At 44.8% G+C, this 24,554-nt stretch overlaps 1 protein-coding gene across 4 annotated transcripts in view; it reads left to right on the top strand.

The window, feature by feature from the left end:
* Positions 1–24,554, top strand: part of foxp4 (forkhead box P4) — a 92,743-nt gene that overhangs the window by 35,733 nt on the left and 32,456 nt on the right. For all 4 annotated transcript variants that reach the window (XM_029431409.1, XM_029431408.1, XM_029431410.1 and 1 more), the window contains exon 3: positions 14,360–14,449. In XM_029431409.1, the coding sequence (XP_029287269.1) occupies positions 14,360–14,449 (90 nt within the window). The remainder of the gene's footprint in view (positions 1–14,359; positions 14,450–24,554) is intronic.

Raw genomic sequence — 24,554 nt, 5'->3', positions numbered from 1 at the left:
CCCACTGGATAAGATGGGAGTTCTGTTCCAGTGAGCACTGTTGAGTGGCTGCTCTGATATCACAACCAGCTGATTTTTCTTTCTTTATTCATCTCTTTTTCTCACTCTTGCTTGGTTTTTCGTCTCCATTCACACCATTTAAGTAAAACAATCTTATCTTAAATCCACGGCCTTGAACCTTTATACCTTATTCCATCCCACGACTAGTGGTGCTTGGTGACCAGAGAGGCTGTATTTTTTAGCTTGCGCCCACTTCTCATAAAATCAATATTGTCTGACACAGACCGCCTCGATACTGACACTGGTCACCTGACAACATTGTATAAGAACCTGCTCTTGTGCTTCAACCTTAAAGTCTTGGATATACCTCCTCCTCCTCCTCCTCCTCCTTCTCTTGTTCATTTCTCCTCCACGCTTGAGTCTCTCACCTGAAGGTGTAGTGCAGGCTAGTGTTGGTGCTTAAACACCATGCCAGTGCGCACTGGAGCAAAAAAGACACACACACAGAACTCCTGACAGCGCGGTCTTGTCAGAACACAAAGCCGTCTTTTCCTTGGGCCCCTTGGGAACCTGAGAGAAATCACAGCCATCTCCAGCCATCAAACCCCTCTCTGTATTCTGTCTCTGTCCTTCTCATTTTTTGTCTTTGTCATAGATAGATAGAGAGATAGAGAGAGAGAGAGAGAGAGAGAGAGAGAGAGATATATATATAGATAGATAGATGGATAGATAGAGAGATAGATACTATATATATATATATATATATATATATATATATATATAGAGAGAGAGAGAGAGAGAGAGAGAGAGAGAGAGAGAGATAGAGGTAGTAGGTAGGTAGGTAGGTAGGTAGGTAGGTAGATGGTGTGGGTGGTGGATAGCGATAGATAGATAGATAGATAGATAGATAGATAGATAGATAGATAGATAGATAAAGAAGGTCACAGGTAGATGCTGTAGGTGGTCAGCGGACAAATGAGGAAGTGGGTGTACGGACAGGAGGTATTGGGGAGATTGGACATACAGCCAGAGGGAACTGAGGTAAAAGGAGGGGCAAAGAGGCAGCCCATTGGGAGGAGGAGAAGGGGGGGGGGGGGGGGCATTGGTGGGCTAGAAAGGAGGAATAGAGGGATGAGGGAGGGGTGTAACGCTGAGACGTGTCAGAAAAGGGCGCCTGGGCCTCCCTGTGGAATGTGGCTTGTCTGCCTCCCCAGAAAGAACAGAGCAGGAGGGAGGGAAGAGAGAGGGAAGAAAGGGAAGAGGGGGCGAAGACCAGTTCTGTCCCATCATCGAGGGGAGAGGGGAGGGAGGGAGAGAGGGAAAACAAAGAGCGGAGTTATAGGGCGAGAGGAAGGAGAGGTGGAAAAGTGAGAGTGCAGTGGAGAGTGTATGGCACTTTGTTGAGGTGCCGGGCACGGGTGTAGACATGAAATGATGCATAGCAGAGGAGAAATGTAAGCAGGATAAATCCTAACAAACCTCAAAGTGTGTGTGTGTGTGTGTGTGTGTGTGTGGCTGGGTGGAGGGTGCTCTGACGAGAACCAGGTGTCTTCAATTCTTTCCTTTTCTTTACGTCTCTCATCCCCCCCGACTTAATTTTTTTTTGCAGATGTGAGTCCGCACTTTAAGCTCCACCACTTCCCCTCTTCTCTCCATTCTCACCCATTTCATGTCTCCTCCTTTTCCCTCGCCATCAATGAATCGCTTCTGGTGTTCCAGCAGCTACAGTACAGGCTGGTGATGTCGGGGAAGAGAGGAGGGGAGAGTAGGAGGGAGAGGAAAGAGAGAGATGGTGACAAAAAGGTGCCACTCGGAGGCTTTTTTTCTTCCTTTCTCTTTCTCTCTTTCTCTCTGTCTTTTTCTGTCTCTTGTAGACAGAGCGGTGGTCTCCCTTCCCCAAGGGTTTAAAAGGAACATTTGCTGAGGAAAAGGCAGTTTTAGAAATTGGTTTGGAGCTTCGATCCCCACTCCCATTTGTCATAATCTGTTTTTGCTCTCTCAAACACACACACACACACACACACACACACACACACACACACACACACACACACACACACACACACACACACACTGGTAATTTTTGTTTCTCTTCCTCTCTCATATGCACACAGGCAGTTATACACATGCACAGAGCTGATGTGAGTTAATGAAGGGTGTAATTAAGGAGCCACAGTGATGACTGGAGATCAGGGGGAACTGATACAGATCTCAGATATACACAAACACTGATGAAAGATAGCTGTTTTTTTGTGTGTGTGTGTGCACATGTGCAAAAGTGTGCATTTGGGTTTGATGGCGGGAGTGCTCTGCGGACAGATGTAGGAGATTGCTGTTCGCGTTCGCAGACGATGAGAGATGCTGGATGATTCAGATAACGTATGGCTTCCTGTTAGATTGGCTAGACTCGGTAATTACGGCCCGTATGGATGGAGGTGGGGAGGTTTAGAGACACATGCGATTCTATAGCTCTGGCTGCTCGGCCATTCCTAAATTATGGGAGGTGAATTTTGGTCACTGGGACAATTATGTCCTGTTTGACCTCCAGCTCTCCTCCAGAGTTCAGTTTCAGGTCAGCAGTGCCGAGGAGACGGAGGTGAAGGGGTGGCTAGAGGAGAGGAGGTGGAGGCGAAGAAAAAACTTTCAGACACAGTTTGTCAGTGCAGTGGGATTTAATTTAATTACATTACGTTTTGTGCGTCTGCCCATGTGTGTTTGCGTGTCATTTTCCTGTCTCTATGTCCGTCTCCACGTGTGTGTGTGTGTGTGTGTGCATGTGTCTGTCTGTCGTGTGTGCGGGCCAGTAAATCAGTCCCAGGCCTCTCCCTGAGTGCTGTCACCTCCTAAAAGCTTTCCCTCGGTCTGGACCAGGCCTTCCTCTTTATGTTTGAGGTCAGTATAGTTCGCAGGTCACCAGAGGTCATGCTGAGACAGAGGAGGGGCCAGTTGGGTTGCCTAGCATCGCAGAACACCCACTGCTGTTACCGCGGCGATACAAAGAGACCTATAGAACACCAACTTCCTCTCGGAGTCTTAAAAGCACCAGCAGGTCCCTTTATCCGTCTTCTTTGACTTTTACTTCCCTTTTTTCTTGCACTGCCGATCCCTGTACATAAGAATCTGCTCATACTGATTGATAAAAACTATTACTACGTACATCTTTCTGAATATTTAGATTTTGAGATCTTATACCAGTGATACTCAGCATCGGCCAGGGGGCCAGATCTGGCTCATGAGCCGTAAATTGAGGGGGCCGGCCATTTTGGAATTCACAATGAAACTAAATTGATGTGCAACAGGATTTTCCTTTGTACTTTGAATGTTGATAAGGTGCCAGAGTGCATAATAAGAATCCAAATATACCAAAAGAGCGTTTAATAACAAAATAATAATAAAGCAACAGGGAGGAACCCACTGGACCCCCCCGACAGAGATCTAAGCCCTGAATGTCCTCAAATCGTAGAAACACCCCTGTGTTTCTATCAATAAAATATATGGATATTAAATAGATATAAAATATCTGATCAATATTATTAAGCTTTGTTTATTAACTGGCCTCCTGTTATTTTGCAAAAGTGGCCCCCAGACAAAGCATGTAGAGTATCTCTGGCTTGTACTGTTCAGGGTTGCACTTTATCATATACACGTTTCCTGCCCTCCAGACATGTACACACACACACTCACACACAATGCCACAAACACACACGATGCCACAAACACACCTGCAAATCTCATGGCCAGTAATGTATTTCACATGACTCTCCTTTCTCCTTTTTCTCACACAGTGATTGGTCACATTAAGACCTAATTCCGAGAGGCTGAGATGTTGTATTTATGAGCGGCCATAAAAATCATTTTACTGCTTTTTCCAGCCAGGCCATTGAATGTTGGAGAATACACTGAGTGTGATTTTTGTTCTCGCTATTGATATCCTTTCAATTTCTTTCCTTTTGTGTTAGCTCTGTGACCTCCATATACTTTCACTCTCTGATCAAAGAGCAATGTTCTTGATTGACAGCCGTAGTTTCACATGTTCCTGAAATCATAGCTAATAGACACATCCTAACTTTCACACTGAAACTGTAACATCTGCTTAATGATAATGTTGATTGTCTAAGTGGCTGAGAAGAAGCATGCTACCAGGCTATGAGTCTTGTGGATAAAGGGTAGACAATACTGTGTGAGTGCATGGTCCAACGGGCCAGATCAGCCGGTATGGACACAGTCACGGTTGGTTGACCCAACCAGGCAAGAGGCTCTGAGACAGGAATAGACAGATACCACGAGAAGAAGGATGTATGTCTGTGTGTGTTTGTATGTCCTCTCTCTGTTGTGGAGACTGAGTTACACACACATCCCCGGGCACCTGAAGGGGTTAGGTTGGGTTTGGTTGCCATGGGACTGTTTGGAAGCACTTACCACTGGGCAGGCCTAGTTGCGCTGTCAGGTAAATAACACACACATGAGCGGGCACGGACACTCTTCGCAGAGAAGTTTCTGGGGGTGAAAAAGTTGATTGTTGACTCTCAATCTTCAGAAGGTGTCGCCATGGTGACTGAGGCCTTTTTAAGAGGTCTTAGGTCAGCGAGCAAAGCTTCATGACCTCATTACTGCTACTAGTCAGTGACGCTGGTGTGTGACTGTGTGTGTGGAGGCCTGTTCACATTGCCGTCTTCAGCTTTCTCAACCAAAAAGCAGCAGCCGTAATTGGTTTTAATTGCTGTGTGCTCGGATACAGTGTTTCAGAGTTCAGTAGGGGTAAGGCACTCAAGAAAAGAGAGCATTAGTTTACAACCCCCACCCTCACAGGACAGAAAAATCCTCATATCTTGGTCCTATTGTCTCCTCTCTTTCCTTAATGTCCCGTACTCCTTCATTCCCCCACTCTGGACTCACAGAAAGTGATGGACACCGAGAGGGGAAGGAGAGAAAGTGAAGAGTAAAGACAAAATGTTCAACGCTTACAAGGCTGCTAGGCAAGTAGTTACCCTGGAAACAGTCGAGAGCCCGGCGGTGAACACAATGAACGCACACATATACACACCACGCACACAATAGCTGCAGAGGCCTAAAGTGTTGCTAATTAGCTAGTCTGCGCTGGTTCTTTGTGAGAGCCATTTTAAAGGAGAGATTAGAGTCAACAGGGAGGAGGAATGTAGCTCTTCTCTCTCTTTGCTTTCTTCTTGAGCTCTGGGACAGTGTGTGACGGCCCTTTTTTTTCCACCTGACAGACAGAATGCATTTGTTGTCATGTCGGTTAAGTTTTCCATAGCTGAAAACATCTGAAAAGAAATGAAAGTATAGTGAAGCTTGATTTGAGATGAAGTAAGGTAACACTTTGTCCTCTCATAAAGACAAAGTCAAATCAGCAAACACCTAGAGTTGTTCTCCTCGTTGCTTCGCCCACATACCGTAATATATTAATATGGGTATTTACTCAGTTGTCACTCAACTTGTCAAGATGTCATAAATACTGCTCTAACTGTATGCTCATTTAAATCTGTTTTATATGATAACATTTTACTTTTATCATTAATATCAGACAGGATAAATCCCTATTATCCCAACCATTTATTGGAAGTGATAACAAAGTTGAAAGACAACTACGTAATGTACAGGAGGTCAAAGTTGAACCAGGCCGAATCACTGCCAAATCTCCCCACCATAAAAAATGTGGGAAATAACATTGTGTTTACTTTTGTTTGTACTTCCAAATAAGTGCTTGAGATAATCGGTATAAATTGCCAATACGACTAAAACCTTTCTTATTGCTTCTTTTCACTTAAAGATCTAGCAGAGTCACCACTTTCTCAAATCTCTGAACAAAATTATTCAATTAAGAAATCTAATAATAGTGAGAAAAAGATACCCACATCAGCAGAAATTAGTTTCAAAAGAATAGAAATTGTGCTGGGCTTTGAGGTATTTTAAATTAAAAAATGTGCCTGTTCACATCTGGTTGTATTGACCCTCTTACTAAATCACATAGTCCAGCGCACGCACACACACACACTTCCCCATTTCCCTTTTTTTAGAACACACCCTGCTTCTCATTTAGGGAAGTTAAAGATTTTGTTCTTGTTTAGAAGTTATGGTACAGCAACCAGCCTTTGTTGTGCCTGCCCACTTCCGGTGTTTGTATGTGTGTGTGCTTGTGTGTGTGTGTGTGTGTGTGTATGTATGTATGTGCGTGTGTCTGTGTGGTAAGGGTGGGTGCGAGGGTGTGTCCATCTCCATCTCCGCAGCCACAACCAGGTGTAAAAACCCTCTGAACCGAAAACATGAAAGCATTTTATTTCTATCGAAGCGGGCAGGCAGGCTAATACTTTTACAGGCCACTGACTAGGAGCGTGTTTTTCTGTTTAACCAATAGGCGTCTGTGTGTGTACATTTGTCTTCATGTGTGTGTGTGTCTGTGTATGCATGTGCACATGGCAGACAGTCTCTGTTTGTGTATGTATGTGTTTTCCCTCTGTCTCCTGAGCTGAGTCTTGGCAGTGTCTTGCATGTGTTATTAGTTTGATTTTTTTAGATATTAATAATAACAGTTAAACGGTTTCCATATGTGAGGCCTGGTTGCCAGGCTAGTGCTATCCTCATCATGGGCTGGTCTCGCACAGTCTAGCCCTTCAGGAGTTGCTCTTGTTGGGCAGGAGAAGCAATTTAAACTCTGGAGGTCACCCTAACACCTTAATGGCCTTGTCTTCCCAGGAGCATGACCAAACTACTTAACTGTCCTACCTTATACAAGATAAGGTCTAAATACTACAAGGCACACTGTGTGTTTATGTGTGTGTGTGTGTGTGTGTGTGTGTGTGTGTGTGTGTGTGTGTGTGTGTGTGTGTGTGTGTGTGAGATTGTGTGTGTGTGTGTGTGTGTGTGTGTGTGTGTTTTCCGCTGTGGGCTGGGTCTGTCTGGAGTGAGACCTTCCTCCCTTGCCAAACGAGCTGTGTTGAAAACCGCAGGGAAACTGCATATGTGTATATAATATATGACGTGTATTTGTGTGTGTGTGTGTGTGTGTGTGTGTGTGTGTGTGTGTGTGTGTGTGTGTGTGTGTGTCTGTGTGTCTGTGTGTCTGTGTGTAAGGAAACTGCTGTAGAGCTATTTGCCATCAATTAGCCGCTTGGACTGAGATGAGGCCTACAGTACAGAGGGAGCTGCTTTTATATTCTCAGGAAGGGAGTTCCTCTCTTTCTGTCCCTGCTCACCTCATCATTATCTTTAATTGTCTCTTTATGCCCTTTTCCCTTCACTTAACAGAGAAAAGCTGACAACATCTCCTTAGGAAGATAGGTAGATTTCTTTATGTGTGTGTGCTCAAGATGTGCGAGTATGATGATGAATTGTGTAATGATATAAAGCAGCCCTGGGTATTCAGTCAGCTCCTTTTTATGACTGTGTGTATACCCCTGTGAATCAATAGAAACATTAGATGAGTGTAGGGGAGAGGTTTTCTCGTTTCACAAAACAGTTTTGAACTGAAGAGAACCATCTGGAAAACGGCAGGGTCCCCGAAGTTTAGAACAGGTCCCTTTTGTGAAAAATAGGATGTGAAAAAAAATCTAAAATCGGCCAGGGTTTTCAAACATTACGGCATATTTTGAAGTTCTTTTGGAGTTTGTGAGTTTTTATTGCGTTGGCTCTTGAACGCGGTCTTTCCTCTCTTTAATGGTCAGTCTGGGCCCAGAGAAGCTTGCTTCAGCCGTTTTAAAACCTCGGCTGTCGAACGGTGCCTTTATATTGCGGAAACATTACATTAAATAGCTGAACGGGATTGCGGCTGGCTGGTGTTTCTGAAGGTGTCCCAGATAGTTCCAGCTTGGCGGCGGCCTAAACAGATTGAGGTATTCAGTGCCGTTTAAGCTCAGTTATATTGGTGGACAACTGGTTTGAAGTCCACGTTGCTATGAGCGAAAACAAATGGCAGGAAAGCTGGTGAAGGGAGGCCGGAAAGACCTGATTAATACCAGAAAAAGAGAACGAGTACGTGAGGAAGAGTCAGGGGAAAGAGGCGAAGTCTTGGCCGAGCATAGTTTATTTGTAACCCACCGTGAAATTGAGCGGCTTTAGCTGGCTTTGGTTCAGGCTGCCCCTTACCCCTGTATGTTTACCCCTGGAAACCCCTGATCTGCCCTAAATATATATACCACTCCCTGTTCCCTTACACCATCGACCGATAGTACAGTTGCATCTAACTTTAAAGAATTTCAATGTGACGTGAAATCAGTTTTAACAAAAGACTTCTTACACTTCTTACATGGTTCTCACAGCAGTGTAAGTTAGTGTGAGTGCTGGCGTTATTTATTGCTTACTATAACAAAGACAAATGCGGCTACCTGTTCAGCAGACCTCCTCCCTTTCCGTGCTACAGAGCAAGTTAAGTTTTTGCCCTAACATAATACTGCATATTTCCCATTCATTTGAATGTCTGGTGGAAAACATGAGCATCAGTGAAATCAGCTCCTGTAATGTTTGGGATACAAACTTCCAGATTATCTATTAGAAACATCCCTGACATATTGATTTGCTAATCCTAAATACAGCTTTACCTTTAACTACCTATCCCAGTCCCACAGCTGCCGTCACGGTAGTGGGTCTTTGTCTGACAGTCAAGAGAAGGCGAGGGTCCTCTCATAAGGCCAACAGCTGCATTCACAAGGCTCGATTTCCATTGGCCTAGACAATCTATTTTAGGCCTCCGTCTAACCCATATCTGCTCTCAGAATTTACTGTGGCGAATAACAGTATGGGTAACAGATTTCTAGAGCGGAGAGGGGAGGGGGCAGGGCACAAGAAAGACAGAATACTTGGAGGAATGCCAGCCAAACTTTTGTGAGTTATACATTATATGGAGAGGCAGAGTGAAGGCAAGAGACAGATCGGGTGATATAGACGGAGAGAAAGAAAGAGGGAGTGATCTGGGAAAGCAATCTGGTTTTTGTGGTGACTGACAGTGATGCATTTGATACGTACGATTCCACCACGGCTGTAACCAAGCCTTCACTCACACATGCCCCAAAGTCATATAGCAATCCTTCTAACTGTCACCTCTTCAGTAATCCCACTTTGTGTACAGTGTATGTGTGGGTGTAAATACTGGGCCGGCTTCTGAACACAGGTGAGCCGGTGGTACTGTAGTATCGTCATCCTTTTAACAAATTTACATGCTTTGTAGATCGTGTTACATTCGTTCACTCTTGTTTCATCGTCTCCTCTGATCATGATTCCCTCTGAGTATCAAGAGAAAGAGAAGGAAGGAGAGATTTAGAGGTAGAAAACCTAGCAGAGAGCCGCCAGAAGGAGAGAGTAAATTAAGGGAGAGGGGTTTATTGGAGTTTGGAGGTGTTTTTTGGGTGCTTAAGTGAGGAAGTTCAGTACAAACGGATACAAGGGATCACAGGAGGGTGACCCAGGAGGACGGCTAGCATCGACGCAGCTTTAGCTTGGCTTTCAGCTTCAATGACAGCGCTCCAGAAAGGAGATAGAGTGAAAGAGGAAAGTAAGTGTGAAAAAAAGAAGAAGATCCACTGCTCCTTTCTGAACCCGGTCTCTCCCACTGATCCAAAAATCAGAAAGCGTGCAGGCCTGTAAAGAAGCAGCTGGGTGTGACCAGCTCTTTTCTACATCTTCACCCTGTATCTATCTACCCCTCTCGCCATCTTTCGCTCTCTCCTGGGGGAAAAAAGGGCTTTAGGAGTGGAGGAGCGGTGCATTACTAGCCTCTCTTCCCAGGCTGATGAGCTGTTAAGGCGGAGAGAGGAAACTTGTTTGGCGCTGGAGAGATCTGTTGCGTCCGACACTGCCGAAACATCTGAATCTCTCGCTACGTCTAGCCTGGTTTAGCTGTGTCCTGGACAGATGCAACAATGAGCCTCTCACTCACCCTCACTTGTGCTACTTTCTTTTCTTTTTTTTACTCTCCTCTTCTTGGTCTAAGAGCAAAGAAATCTGATACCACCTGCCTCCCCCTTGCCCTTCCTAACTCCCTCCCCTCCGTCTCCCTGAAGGACAGCCCACTGTCTGCCCCGGGGGCTGTTTATCTACGGGGGGAGATGAGGAGGAGAGGGTAGGAGGGGGACCGGTTTGTTTCGTTTCGGCCGTCAACAATGGACCTCAGTCTGTGCTGACGGACTACTCCAACATATGGTACCCACCTGTCTCTCTCTCTCTCTCTCTCTCTCTCTCTCTCTCTCTCTCTCTTTCTCTCTCTCTCTCTCCCTGCCTCCCCCTCCTCCTTCGCTACGTCTCTCTGTTTAGATTTCTTTGCTTAGTCCTGCGTTCTCTCTCCCTGTCTCACCCAAACACACTGGGCGGATTAGAGGCCAGATTCATCACACACACAGACCTGTTTGCTTTAGCAACCTGAGCCAGGCACACACACACACACACACACACACACACACACACACACACACACACACACACACACACACTTTCACATAGAGTATGGACATGTGCATGTACACACACACTCACATACGTAATGCAAGATCAGCATACACACGTAGCTAAATTAAATTTCGATCCTTTTTCTTCTAATGGATCCTCTAACTGCCTCACCAACACTCCCTCCTTTCAAAGAAGTAGTTGTCAACCATTTTTCGGAATCCTGTTAATAAGGATAGAAAGTAGCCTTTACTGTGTGTGTGCGCGTGTGTGTGCGTGTTGTGTGAGAGTGTGTGTGACCCTGCTGAATTAAAAAATGCACTGTTATTAAAGGCTGTGTCAGAGGCGATGATTTACAGAGGGGAGCGATGACAAGTTAGAAGAACTCACACACCGAACTGACACACGCACATACGCACACACTCACACTGTGCTCTCAGGCCTCCAAGCTGAGCAGTGACCTCCTCACCCCTCCTTCCCCTTCCTCCTCCTCCTCCCTCCCTCTCTCACTCTAATAAAACCTGTCTGACACCACTGATGTGTGTATATGTGTGTGTGCGTGTTTGTGTGTGTGTGTGCTCCGCGGCAGCACAAAGACTCTGTTGTTGGGCCTCCCTCTTAGGCCTCCCTCATATTTTCTTTAAAGGTGCAGTGCGCCCCCAAGAATGCCACAGGGGGAGCGGGGAGTTGGGGTTGGGGGAGTCTAGGAGGAGCTGGTGTGTGTGTGTGGGTGGAGGGGGGGCATACTTTACAATGCTACAGCTCACCCAGGTCACAGAGAGAAAAAGGCAAAGACTGAGTGTGAAAAGGAGAAATGAAAGAGAAGGGTCAGAGCAGAGGAGTGCTTCTTGACAAGGTAGATATGAGAGAGTGTGTGTGTGTGTGTGTGTGTGTGTGTGTGTTCACCAAACCTGTTGTCCTCTTTCTCACTTCCACAAAGTTCAAGGTGCAATTTATTTACTCATGAAATCTGCAAAATGATAATGCTTCCATCCAAATCAACCAAAGCTGATTACAGAAGACATTAATATCCATAAAAAAGCAAAACTATAGAGAGACAATTTAATGTGGGTTTTCTAATATAAACTGCATGTAAGACAAATAGAGCAGCTTTTAAATGTGTGTTAAATGTAATGTACTATGTAGAGTTTACTAGCGATAGTGCACAAAAACATGTGCTGATTTAAGAAAATTAAGGATTTGGTGAACGTGTCCTTAGTTTTGTCCATTATTGTTTATATTGGAACGCTTCATATGTTATTACCCTTACCAAAGGAAACCGCTGGTACATCATTGCTATGGTTACCTGCAGATTCCTATGCCTTGCGCACTCATTTAGAACAGCGACTAAGATTTCATGTTTGATCTGCCCGTCCTGTTCCTATAATTCAATATTACCACATGTCGACGTTCACTGGAATCATATCATGATGATCATATAAAAAATGATTTAGTTTACTTTAGATTGGTGAGGTGTAAAAGAGTGAGAGAGTTTGTTTTCTGATACAGTGGGACACATTCAACGCATTACTTTTAGGGAAAGAACTGTAGTAATGTTCCTACATACTGTTTATTGATATTAGCTAATAATAACAAATGTTTTACCTGCAGGTATAAAACTACACTTAAAAAAACATCTTTACAGTATCTAATTGCCTATTAGCTGTGGCACATTTGAATAAACCAGGATCTAAATCCACAATACAGACTTAGTTTAAATCTCCAGAGAATCACAGGGTTTTTCGGTGTTTCTTGTCTCTCACATACACACACATCCATGAATTCAGGCATAGGAGAGGAGACAGGCATCACCTCTGCTTGGTTGTAGCGTTTATGAAAGCCATAAATGGCTCTTTAATATAGTGGTAATCAGGGTGGTAATTTGGGAGGAATTGTCCCTTATTGTTGCCAGACATGCCTCCCCAACTCCTGCCAACACACACGCATACGCACACACACAGACAAACACACACACTCACTCTTGGGCAGACAGGGTGTTCAAGGAGTAATTCACACCACATGCCAACAAACTGGGCGGTTGTGTTTTTTTTTGGTTTTCTATGTGTGTGTGTGTATGTCTGCGCCTGCTTTAATGCTGAGGTCAAACCAGTAAATGGGAGGGGGTTCCCAAGATTTTTGTTAAAGTGTTAAAATACATGTGTGCGTATGTGTGTGTAGGCAAGTCCACAGCCACGTCCGTGTGTGTGTTTTAATTGCGGTCTCAGCAAAAGTAGCAAGTGTGCTCGATACAGATGGTTTTCATCACTCTGACTGCACAGCGGACTTCTCTCTCTTTCTGTCCCCCTCTAATCTCTCCTCTCTGTTTTTGTAATTAAACGTTACTTATTGTACCCGAGCTTCTAATTTGACAATTGATTAAATATGTGACAATATACAGTAAGTGTGTGCCGCACTGTTTCACAGCGTTACAATTTTCTGCGGTTGTGAAATGATGCAGTAGAACAGATTTCTGGTGCTGCGTGATTGAGTAAGAGCTTCCATAAAGAACATCCCTCATCCTGGCCGTTAATTTGTGGTGTCCGCACACACACACACACACACACACACACACACACACACACACACACACACACACACACACACACACACACACACACAGACTTTCATAAATCAATATTTACCAAGCAACCTTTCCCCTTTGAGTCAGAGGAAGCAAATGTGCATCCTGCTGTCTCCCCTCTCTAACCCTCTGTCATGAGGTTGTGTGTGTGTGTGTGTGTGTGTGTGTGTGTGTGTGTGTGTATGTATGTGTGTGTGTGTGTGTGTGTGTGTGTGTGTGTGTGTGTGTGTGTGTGTGTGTGTGGCTGTGTGTGTGTGTGTGTGTGTGTGTGTGTGTGTGGCTGTGGCTGTGTGTGTGTGTGGGTGGGTGACTGTGAGCTTACAGTAAGTGCAAAGGCGGCTCTTATGTTTTGAGATGGGTGTTTTCTTGTTTTGTTTTAGAAGCAGTTTAGACATTCCAACAAAAATGCCCTTTCCTCAGGGACTGATTTGTCTTAATGATAAATAGCTTGAGTTGTTAACGCTACAACCAGCAACACAGCAAAGAAAAGAGAGAAATGTAATGACACAAAGAAAGACGGCAATACAGTTTTGAATGAAATGAAGGGTGAGGAGGAAGGTAAGCGGAGTGGGATAGCTGAGGTTGCGGTGTCGGAAGGATGAATCGCAACACTCAAGGGCAGAGTGAAGGAATGGAGACGGAGAGCTAGAGAGCGATGGTGTCACTGGTTTGAATGGACAGCACTGGAGGGCATAAAGGGGATAAATGGGAAGAGGGAGGAGGAATGAAGAGGTGGGTGGTGGTTAGTCACAGCTCTTTAGGGCACATCAGGGCAAACGGCCCCTTACATCACTCTGACACACACAAACACAGTGCAACTGACACACATGAAGATATGCTGACACACTTCTGCCTCAAAGGATGTGGAAAACCCACTTTGCACCTTTGTCAGAAAAGGGAGGAGGAAGAGGGAGAGGAACGGGGTGTGGAAGTGAGAGAGTGAATCAGAGGGGAGGATCGAGAAACAAAGAAAAGAAATGAGGAGATGGTCAGAGTTTGGAGTTAAAGATGGTTTTAGGATGAATTCATTCACGTGGACGCACACACACAATACTCAGGCATGCTGTATGTGCGCCAGATAGACGTCTCAGGTTAAAGGAAATCCGACCTGACAGCTTGGCAAAGGGAGAGTGTGCAGAGAGTGGCCAGTAGGAGAGTTTTTGTGCTTCTCTTTTCCCTCATTTAAAAAGAGTTTGATTATATGGGTGGATGTTGCTTGGAACTGAATTTGCACACATGCATTTTGTAAAAACTAATAATTGAAGTAAGGTGTAACTTTGAAAGGTTTATTTCTATAATGAGTGTGTTGTTGTTTTGTTCTGTAAATATTTCACTGTATGGCCATGTGTGTATGATGAACATCTGATCATCTCTATTTCTCCCTCGTAGGCGCTCCAGGCAGCCAGACAGTTCCTCCTCCAGCAGGCCTCTGGACTCAACTCCCCTGGCAGCAACGAGGTCAAACAGAACGCTCTGCAGGTCAGAGCACACACACAAATGTACACACACACACACACACACACACACACACACATACACATAGATGCACACATGCTTTGTCAGAATCTGTATAATATTAAGCTCCTGGCTGCTTCAGCTTTGCCTTCTTCACCAACGTGCCACGTCAACTACACCGTCTGATAAAGGCGCATACTTTCTTTTTTCTCTCTCTCTCTCTCTCTCTCTCTCTCTCTCTCTCTCTCTCTCTCTGTCTGTCTGTGTCTCTCTCTCTTTCTGTGAGTGCATGTGTGTGTGATTGTTAATGTGTGTGTGAATGAGGTCTTTGTAGTGATTGGGTAGTGAGCTGTTTTCAGCGTTGAATTCCACAGTAAGCAGAGAGAGTGGGGTTAGCTGGAGTGCAGGATCCCCACTGAAAGACACTTGAGGAGAAACACACACACACACAGGTTGATGAATATTACACGTGACATTACTTCTGGCAGTTCTTTACAATTATGTGATGTGCGGATTACATGCAGAAGTGGGATTTGTAGCCATGGCTCATATCAATAAAGTGGGGCCATGGGTCTACTAGAGCAGCAAGCAGTCCGTCTACTGCACTGCTCTTCTCATTAACGTGCCACATGATAAACAGACAGCTGGACCATCTCAGTGTAGGGAATGAAGAAAGCGATGGAAAGAGATACAGACGGATGTGAGTCAGAAAGCAAGGATTAGGTCAGATTTCATTTGCAGGGTTTGCAGCCAGGAAGGTGCTCTTGGGAAAAATGGGAAACTTTTCACATTAAAAGGTGATACTACAGTTTAGGGCATCTAGATAAAAGGCAATTGTGTTTTAGAGTGATGTGCTGCAACATTTACATCTAAGTGATAGAACATTAAACTAATGCTTCATGGAATAATTTTTATTTAACTCATAAATATTTGGTATTGGCTCCTGTTTTTCCAGGAAAACTCCTCTTGTGCAAAAGAAAACTGCCTTTTATATGTCCAGCAGCAGGAAGAGGGCTTTGTTTGAAATACACAGAGGAAGAGCTGCGTGTTTAATATGAATATTAGTGGCCTCCATGACAGAGCAGACAAAGAAAAAAACTCAAACGTCATCAACAGAAAGACCAAAGAAAAAGGTTTTGCAGTGTCGGCCACACAGTTTAATTGCCAAGTGACCTCTGGGATGTGCAAAAATGCCACAAAATTAATGAATGCTTAATACTGGAGATGTCACAAATGAAATAAAAATCTTTTTCAAAAAGGGATCTTACGGATTACACTTTAATCAAAACCCGAATTGGAATCAGAATCACTTTATTTACTTTGGATAGAAACGGGCAGTCGGAGAAATTACACGGTGACTTGTAAGGGCTAAGAGAATAAAATAGATACTGTTTTATAGCAAATCCGTTTTATTATATTCTGTTCCATATTCCATTGAAATCCATGAAATTCCATTTATACTGTAAATCAACACAAAATGGTGCACATGAGGACTAAATTAATATTAATACACGTGTCACAGTAGTTCAGCTATTCACCAAAAGTGCGGTCTCATCTGTCTCCCGTCCAATAATCTTATCAGACTGACACACATGGTTTAAATCCACATTGCCGGTCGATCCAAATAAGTCAGTGTGTCATCAGACCCTCCCTCTGACCTGGGTCAAACACATATCGGACACTACTCTACTCCGGCGTAGGATGGGAATTTAATTAAATGTTGCTGATGTTTCCACAAATGTTTCTCTCTCTGTCTCGTCTTCAAAAGAACTAAAGAGATCGAGAGTGGGGGAAGCATGTAGAGGGAACTGAAAGTTAACATGTTATGTAAATCTGTTGTTTAGCAATGAAGTGTAAGGAACTACTGTTGAGTCTCTGTTAACGCTGACAAGGGATTAACTTGTGACAGTATTCTCACATGAATCAGTTAAACCTGCCTCATACAAGTTTATTTTATATGAATAACCTTCCACTGCCTCTCCTCTCTCTTTAACACACACACACACACACAGACACACACACACACACACACCACGCTACCCCTCCTCTACTCCCTCCATATCTGTCTTGTTTGTTGGTGCCTGGCCTGGCTAGCCTCTCTGTACTCTCCAGGGCATCCACGCTACATCTCTGTTGTCTGAGCTGTCAGCTCACATGGCCCCACATACCCTGCCACACTTGAATTTAAATTTGTGTGTGTGTTAGTACTTGGATCCTCGCAGTCAGAAACACAGGCACGAAGCACAAAGCGTTGTTTGTGTGTAGCAGCAGCACTCAAGTTGTTTACTAGACCTCACAACAAACCTGACTGCTAAGGTGGCGCACGGAAAATCTCCTAATTACTGTAATTTCCAGCTTTATGATCATATTTTAAATCGCGGAGCAACTGCACTCAGTTGCTGTAATTGAAGCAATCATCTGTCGGCCGCAGAGAGGCTGAGTGAGCGATGGAGTGTGTGAGGCCAGACATTTAATCTGGTCATTTCTAAAGGTGGCACTAAGCAACTGTACAGTGACACAGTGGCTCACATCAGGCACAAAATGGCCGTCCTCAGGTTGGTTCCTGCTGGGCTGCTCTCACACATGCAAATGAGCCTCAGCCAATAATGAGATCTTTAGGAGCTCGATAATTAGATTTTTCCCTTCTCTCTGAGGGAGAACGACAGAGGCAGACAGGGAGAGCGGGAAGACTTCTATTCGTGTCTTGACTTCTCTGGAGAAGCCTTGGTCTGCGCTGACAAGCCCCCCACCCTCCTCTCATGCACCCCCCACTCCTTCCCCATCATATTTCTCTTCTTTTCTTTATTTATAATAGAGGGGAGGATCTGAGCTGAGAGTAAAAGAAACTCTGAGATTATATCTGCTTTTTGATTGGTTGTTCAGACATGGTCTCTGTGTTTGGCTGGCTGTGTGAGATGGTATCAATCCACTCTGTGTGTGTGTGTGTGTGCGCGTGTGTGTGCGTGTGTGTGCGTGTGTGTGTGCGTGTCACTGTCATGTGTCACATTCAGGAGAAACTCGACAATAGCTCAAGTCCCTAGACAGGCAATTGCAGGATAAATTGATTGTGTTCAACAAAATTGTAGCTAAAGCTGCTGAAAAGCACAATAATCAGAACCTTGTAAGGAATTATTATCATTTGATGATTTAAAACTATAGAGGCGGTTTAATTTGACATTAGAAAATGTTTTTACACAGATAGAAATAATACTTAATAATGTTGGTAGATAATGATAACACTCAACAATCTGGAAATAGGAGAAATTTGCACAGTTACAAAGATTGTTGTGCTTTTGGGCTCGTCGGTCCGTCACTCACTCTTATATTATGTCTGGTACATAAACTAGATTTGTAAGGTTGTTTAGTCAAGACATGAAATATTGCAAAATCATTTACAACCAGTCAATCACAGCTTTGAATCCTGCTTGGAAAATGAATAGTGGTAAACAGTTGTGGAAATCGTAGAAAACGACATGCAAACAAGTAGAAGTGAAAAAGACATTCCCTTTTTAAGAGATTACACTTGAAAGAGATCCATACCCTCTGCGGTATTCGGATAAGTTCACTCTTTAGGTGTGTGTTTGTGGTAGGTATGGGACATAATTGGACACAGTTACCGTAATTGGTCGTGGCACGCGTGCGACTGAGACACAGTGCCAATTGGCGGATTACCCAGCATGATGCGTACCATGCCTCCATGACCTGCCACACGTTCTCTACAATGGACTCACTTGGCACGCAATACACTGGGTGGGCACAAGCTGACACATATACACCCACTTGGCAGACGCACGGCTGGCACACTTAACACACTGCCACTTGGCATGCTCACATACAGATTAACGCACGTGCTTGGCTGCGGCCCATACGTATGTAATTGAATAGCGCGGTGTCCTGTTTTCATGTATTATGGAGGAGCTCGTTTAATTAGGAAAAAAATGAAAAGACTCATTAGAGATATGTTAATTAGCTTGCCTCTCTGCTCTCTGGAGAGGGCTGGCACCAGCACAGTGGGATGTAGGAAGAGAGGGAGGAAGAAACTGAGTCATGTCAGTCCTAAAGCAGAGAGAGTTTATTTCAATGAAAATACTTTTAATCAATATTACAGCCGCAATTCAGCGGTTTTCTATATGTTGCTGAATAGTTTTCTGCCTTCCCCAGCTGCCTTATTTGAAGCACTACAGATTTCTAAAAATCTACTGAATATAAGGATTATGAGGCAGGGTTCAAAGTCTTTTAACTAATCAACAAAAGTATGTGGAAAGATGAGTGTTTAGCCCCCCAGAGTCTGCGGTACTGAAGCGGTTCCTTCTCTTTTATTTCCTTTCAAAGTGTTTTTCCCAAAGCACTCCTTTTGTCCACTCAATGAAAGTGCTTAGTTGGCAGTTTCTCTTATTTGATGTGGAGGGAATTGGGGCTGCGTGTGTGTAGGTTAGTGTGTGTGTGTGTGTGTGTGTTGGGGGGTAGTATGGGGTCCTGACAGCTTGTGAAGGGTGTATGGGAGGAGGTTGAGCAGCTAGTGGAATGGGTTTTGGCTCTGGGCAGAGCGGTGGACAGACAGAGGGGAAGGATGGAGAGGAGAGGTTTGGGTCTGGTCACTGAAGTGTGAAACTCTTATTTTGTGATTTGAAACATGAGTGAAATCAGTAATGAAATATGGTCGATAAAGGCCTCTCACACTTCCCAATGAAATTCCCTGTGTGTGTGTGTGTGTTTCTGGAACTGTGTTGTCATTTTTATTCTGAAGCACTGGGGCGTTAGATGGAGGGAGGCGGCGGACGGGGGGTGAAGAAGGGAGGGAGAGAGAGGAGGGGGAGAGAAGGAGTATTTTCCACTTGAACTTACTGGTCTTTCACTGTCCTCACTGAATCTTTTTTTTTCTTTTTTCATTTGTCTGGCCCCTGTCAGGGAGAGCTGAGTGTTATGCATGTCCACATGCATAGTGTGTATGAGTATGTGTGACCAGCTCGGAGATGTGCCAGTTGACATCCCAACTCCCTGCGTTCCCCTGTGGGCTCAGGTGTCTCCACTGTCCTCACATCCTTACATGCATGCATCCTCCAAACCTTCATCTCAACCCCTTTGTTCTCACCTTATCTCCAGTTCAGTTTGTTCCTCGAAAGCTGCCAAAAGACAAGCTGTTACGCCAGTGTATGTTCAATAAAGCCAGTAGTTGATATTATAAATATTATTGTTATAAATATGTGAAAACTGCCATTTGCTTGCCAGCTGTGAACAACTTGGCAAACAATGTAAAAACAACTGCAGTATCAGCTCAAAAAAGAAACTTCTCCATTCGCTTTTGTTTCAGTCAATCCGTGTTTTTAAAATGGTGTATTCAGTTTAAGAAGTTATGGAACCCATGAAAAATTCAAAATCACCACATTTGACGATACATTGTTTTTGTTACAGTGAAAAATACTCCAGCCATACAACACATACTGTAGTGGCTTGCACTTGCACAAATGCATGAGAGGTGAAGGCAACTAGTGATAGATAGAAACATACGCTGCAAAGATTCAATAAAAACAAACCTCTTTTGGCATATTTGGCACCAATTTACAGACACACACACATTGTTCATAGACACAGACAGAAACATTACTCAGCAAAAAGTCTGAGGCGGTAAGAAGCCTGTATCATCCCCAACCCCACCTGGCTTCGCTCATCAGTTCCCCCCAGAGTAATGTGGCCCCTGGCCCCTCTGCAGATTAGCTGGAGGAGGGGTACTCACCACACACAATGGGGCCCTTTTACTTCCAGTGGAGGCCTGGCCCTGAGCTCCAAACAACGCTCTCAGCACAGTGGGCGCTCCTTCTATTTCTCTTTTTTACTCAAATGCTTTTCTCCTTCGCTCCTCTGCTTTTCTCTCTCTAGCCCCTTTGCTCTCTCCCCCCATACCCCCACCCACCCCATGCTCTCCTCTCATTTCTTGGCATGATGAGCACAGACAGGCTGTTTACCTGGAGGGACTCAAAGAGGGTAAGGAGCGATAGTGATGATAGCTGGTGAATAAACAACCAAAAAGAAGGAGGGGAGTTCACCACACACCATTAAAGCCTTTACACACCGAGACACGGCGCAGTGCTGACTGCATTTTAAACGGGAGGCTCTCATTTACCCCCCAGCCTGCAGGCAGCTACAGTGGCAGAAAAGGGTCATGCAGTTACCATGTGCATGAATAAGCACAGATTTCTCCATTTTCGACCACTGCTGCTAATGTGTCAAACTTTTCTCGCTGTCCAATCAGCTTGTGGCAATAGTAACATCCAAGAAGCAATTAAATCTTTCTAAAACATTATGGCAATTTATTATGGAGTGAACAAAAGACTGGAAGACAGAGGCCAGTTTTAATGTGCATCTAGGTGTGTGTGTGTGTGTGTGTGTGTGTGTGTGTGTGTGTGTGTGTGTGTTTGTGTGTGTGTGTGTATGTGTGTGTGTGTGTGTCTGTGTGTGTGTGTGTGTGTGTGTGTGTGTGTGTGTGACAGGAAGAGAGGCAGGCGTCCCTTCCAGGGTGAGGTGGTAATGCTCAGTGACAAGGATAAACAGCGCTGGGGTTTGCTCCTACCAGGAGAGGGGGATAAGGAGGAGGAGGGGAGGAGGTCTGTGTCAGCCCCTCTCTCCTCCTCCTGCTTTCTCCTCTGTCATTTTTTCAATTATCCTTCTCTCCTGCGTGTCCCCATAGACCCAGAGGCAGGGCCCGCATCATTTAGACTGAGAGCCTGTTTAGATTCTGATTATAGCCTCCTTTCTTCTCACCACTCACTGCCGTCACACACACACACACACACACACACACACACACACACACACACACACACACACACACACACACACACACACACACACACACACACACTTTGAGCCAGCATGAGGTGAATAACTGTAACAGTAGATGTATCTGTTGAGGGCACACTGGATGATACTCTTTTAGAAATGCTTTGTGTTTTTCATCATCCTGTTTATTTTAAATGTGATGATTTGGTGTGCACAAGCATTAACTGATGGTTAAGGCTGTTTTGGGTGTATTTTTGTAGTCTCAAGTAGAAGGAAGGAGAATGTGTGAAATCCAAAGTTCGCTCCGAAATGAGAGAAGATGCAGTCATATAACCAGCCTGTCTCTATATAAACACGGTGCTAAGCGGCACTGGGCTTATTCCCCCGGCTGCATGCTGGTTTAATATCAGATCGCCCTCCTCTCTTCCCGAGGTTTCATCTGAAATGGAAAGTGGGGCTTTCCTCCTCGTTAGAATGAAAAGTCATCAAGGGAGGAGAGGAGAGAGGGATGGAGGCTCATTGAAATGCAAGTTACATCCCCCTTCTTTCTCTCTCTTCACTCTTCTGGGACTCCATGCCTTTCTCTCCCTTCTCTTTCCCATCTTTAGGGCACTCCCTCGCTCCCTCTCTTCCTTTGTTAATCAGTTAAACTCCCTCTTCAAACAACCCCTCTAATTACTCCTCCACTCTCTGTAAACGACAAGGCTGTTTCTCGCTTCTCCTCTCCTCCCTCCTTCCCTGCCTACCCCCAGCTCCCTCTTTCCAAGACAGGGGTTGACCTCTGTCAGCCACCGACCCCTCAGCAATGTGTGTGTGTGTGTGTGTGTGTGTGTGTGTGTGTGTGTGTGTGTGTGTGTGTGTGTGTGTGTGCGTGCGCACGTATGCACATATAATTCTTGCATGTGTACGTTAGGAGGGACATTTTAGATTTTAAAATCTTACAGTTATGTTTCTATCAAACACCTACTGTACAGGACTGTGTGATTGTTCACCTGCATTTGTGTGTGTGTGTCCTCGCTGTCGCACCCATCTCAAGCTCTAGGCCACACTTTCTCCTTCAACAAACCTGCTGGGTAGGGTTTTTTTTATGGATCTTCACACACATCTTTCTATATTTCACCCATTATTTTCTCTCTTCCTTCTCCTATATCCTTCCCTTCCTTCGCCTCCTTCTTTCCTTTCTTCCACTGTGTGGATGGTAACCTTCTTTCTCCCCTCTCCCTGCTTGCCTCTCCACTCACTCCCCCCCCCCCTCACAAGCTTCACCTCTCTCCCACTAATCTACCACGCATCTCTCTCTTTTAAATTAACATGCAACATGAAAAAAATGGGACGACAGCGGGGGAAAAAAATTAAATGCATTTAATAAATGGCTGACTTCAAATCGCCCGGCTTTTCAGACTCTCCCTATTCACAGTCCAATGAAAGGGGAGAAATCATTCACCGGGAGAGACAAAGCCGAATGAAAATATAATTCCGCATTGTGAAGCGCTTTTGTCCTGGCCCGTCAAATCGCTAATGGCGATGCTTTTGTTTTGTGTCGGCGCTCTCAGGCTGGCGGTGTCGTATGGCGGTGGCAACGCATGCCCCATAATCACCACGCTTTGTGATATTAGATTATAGGGGCAATTAATGGCGTCAAACCTTAACTACTCAGCATTCAGCCTGCCACACACACGTTCAGCCTTTAAACACATGCATAGGTTCACATTTATGCACACACATGTACACCCACATGCACACACACATTCGTTTCAGTATATCAGCACTTGCACACATTGCGTTTGATTCTGGCGTCAGAGCGTCATCCAACACACAGAAAGGTGCTATAACTCCAGTAATTATTACGCCTGTGACTTGAAAATGTCAATGGCGGTGTGTATAAAATAGAATGTATGAGTTGTCAAGGAGGAAGAATGGGATGCACAAGAGCAATTAATTACAGCTTTTCATTTGGCAGCTTAGACTGACAAGGCCCGGCGGCGGGGGCAAGCTGGCATGACGCCAAGCGGCACCCATCACCACCCCCACCTTACTCACTACACCCCACCACCCCATCCCCTCTGCCTGTTCCTTTACCAACTGCCACAACACCACCACCCTTCCCCTGCCTCACCCCACTTTGACTCTGTCTTTTCTTCTTCTTCTTCTTCTCCCTCAGCTCAAACACACACACACACACACACACACACACACACACACACACACACACACACACACACACACACACTCTTGCGCTACGGCTCATCTACATACTCTATTCTCCATCCCCTCACCGTTACATGTGGCTGGGAGTGTGTGTAGTAAAGGGGAGCCTGCTTTGATAAAGGCAGAGTGTGGGGCCACTGACAGACACACAGAGAGAAAAAGAGACAGAGAGGGATGGAGGCAGGGAGGGGGAGACAGGGGCCAGGTGGGAAAGAGGGTGTTAGTATTTATGGCCAATCTTGTTTACAAAGTCAAATCAGCTCTTTACAGATTTAATTTACCAGTGACAGCTCGTCTTCGCTCTTGCTCTCTGCCGCACAATTCCCTCTCCCATCACCCTCCCTACCTGCTATCCCCTCAGGTGGTGAGTAGATAGACTGCTCTGAAGAGACATCCGCACACACCAGCAGTTGTGCATGCCTACACACACACAAGCCCACACACAGACGCACACAGTTTGACCATGAGAGCGATTGATATTTCACCACAAAGTGAGTATAGATAAATGGCCAATTTTAGAGGTGATAACTCACCCTTGTATTTCTCTGTGAAACAGCCATCCCCTCTTAACAGACAGGATTATTTGTATTGAGAAGGCAGTAGGGTTTATTGATGTGTAGGCAGGGACGGAAGGCTGTAAACAGAGAGAAAATATCAGCTCTCAGACTCGATCTCACTCCCTTTTTCCTCCCTAAATATCTACGTGTCTGTACTGCTCCGTCTCTTTTATTCCCCTTATTGTTTTCTCAAACCTTAATTCAGTTAATAATCACTAAAGCCCTTTGTCAGCAGGATTGTGTGTGTGTGCTTTTTCATATATTCGGTCTGCATTTCTGTATGTGTGTGAATGTCTCAGTTCCTGATTTATGTGGTTAGTTTGTCTTCAGTTATGCAGTGTTTGTCATCAGATTAGCATCTCTGCCCATCTTTGTGTACACTGCATGTGCTTTAGGAGTGCTTGCACACAACACAACTGCAAGACTCACCAAGTCCTCTGTGTGTGTGTGTGTGTGTGTGTGTGTGTGTGTGTGTGTGTGTGTGTGTGTGTGTGTGTGTGTGTGTGTGTGTGTGTGTGTGTCTCTCTCTCTGTCTTCGCCTGCCTGCAGCTCTATCTGATGAGATAGACATCTCATCAGATAGCCAC

This window comes from Cottoperca gobio, chromosome 5 (genome assembly GCF_900634415.1).
Source record: "Cottoperca gobio chromosome 5, fCotGob3.1, whole genome shotgun sequence".
Classification (NCBI taxonomy): Eukaryota; Metazoa; Chordata; class Actinopteri; order Perciformes; family Bovichtidae; genus Cottoperca; species Cottoperca gobio.
Note: the sequence above shows the minus strand (reverse complement) of the source record. Positions and strands in the feature narration are given on the sequence as shown.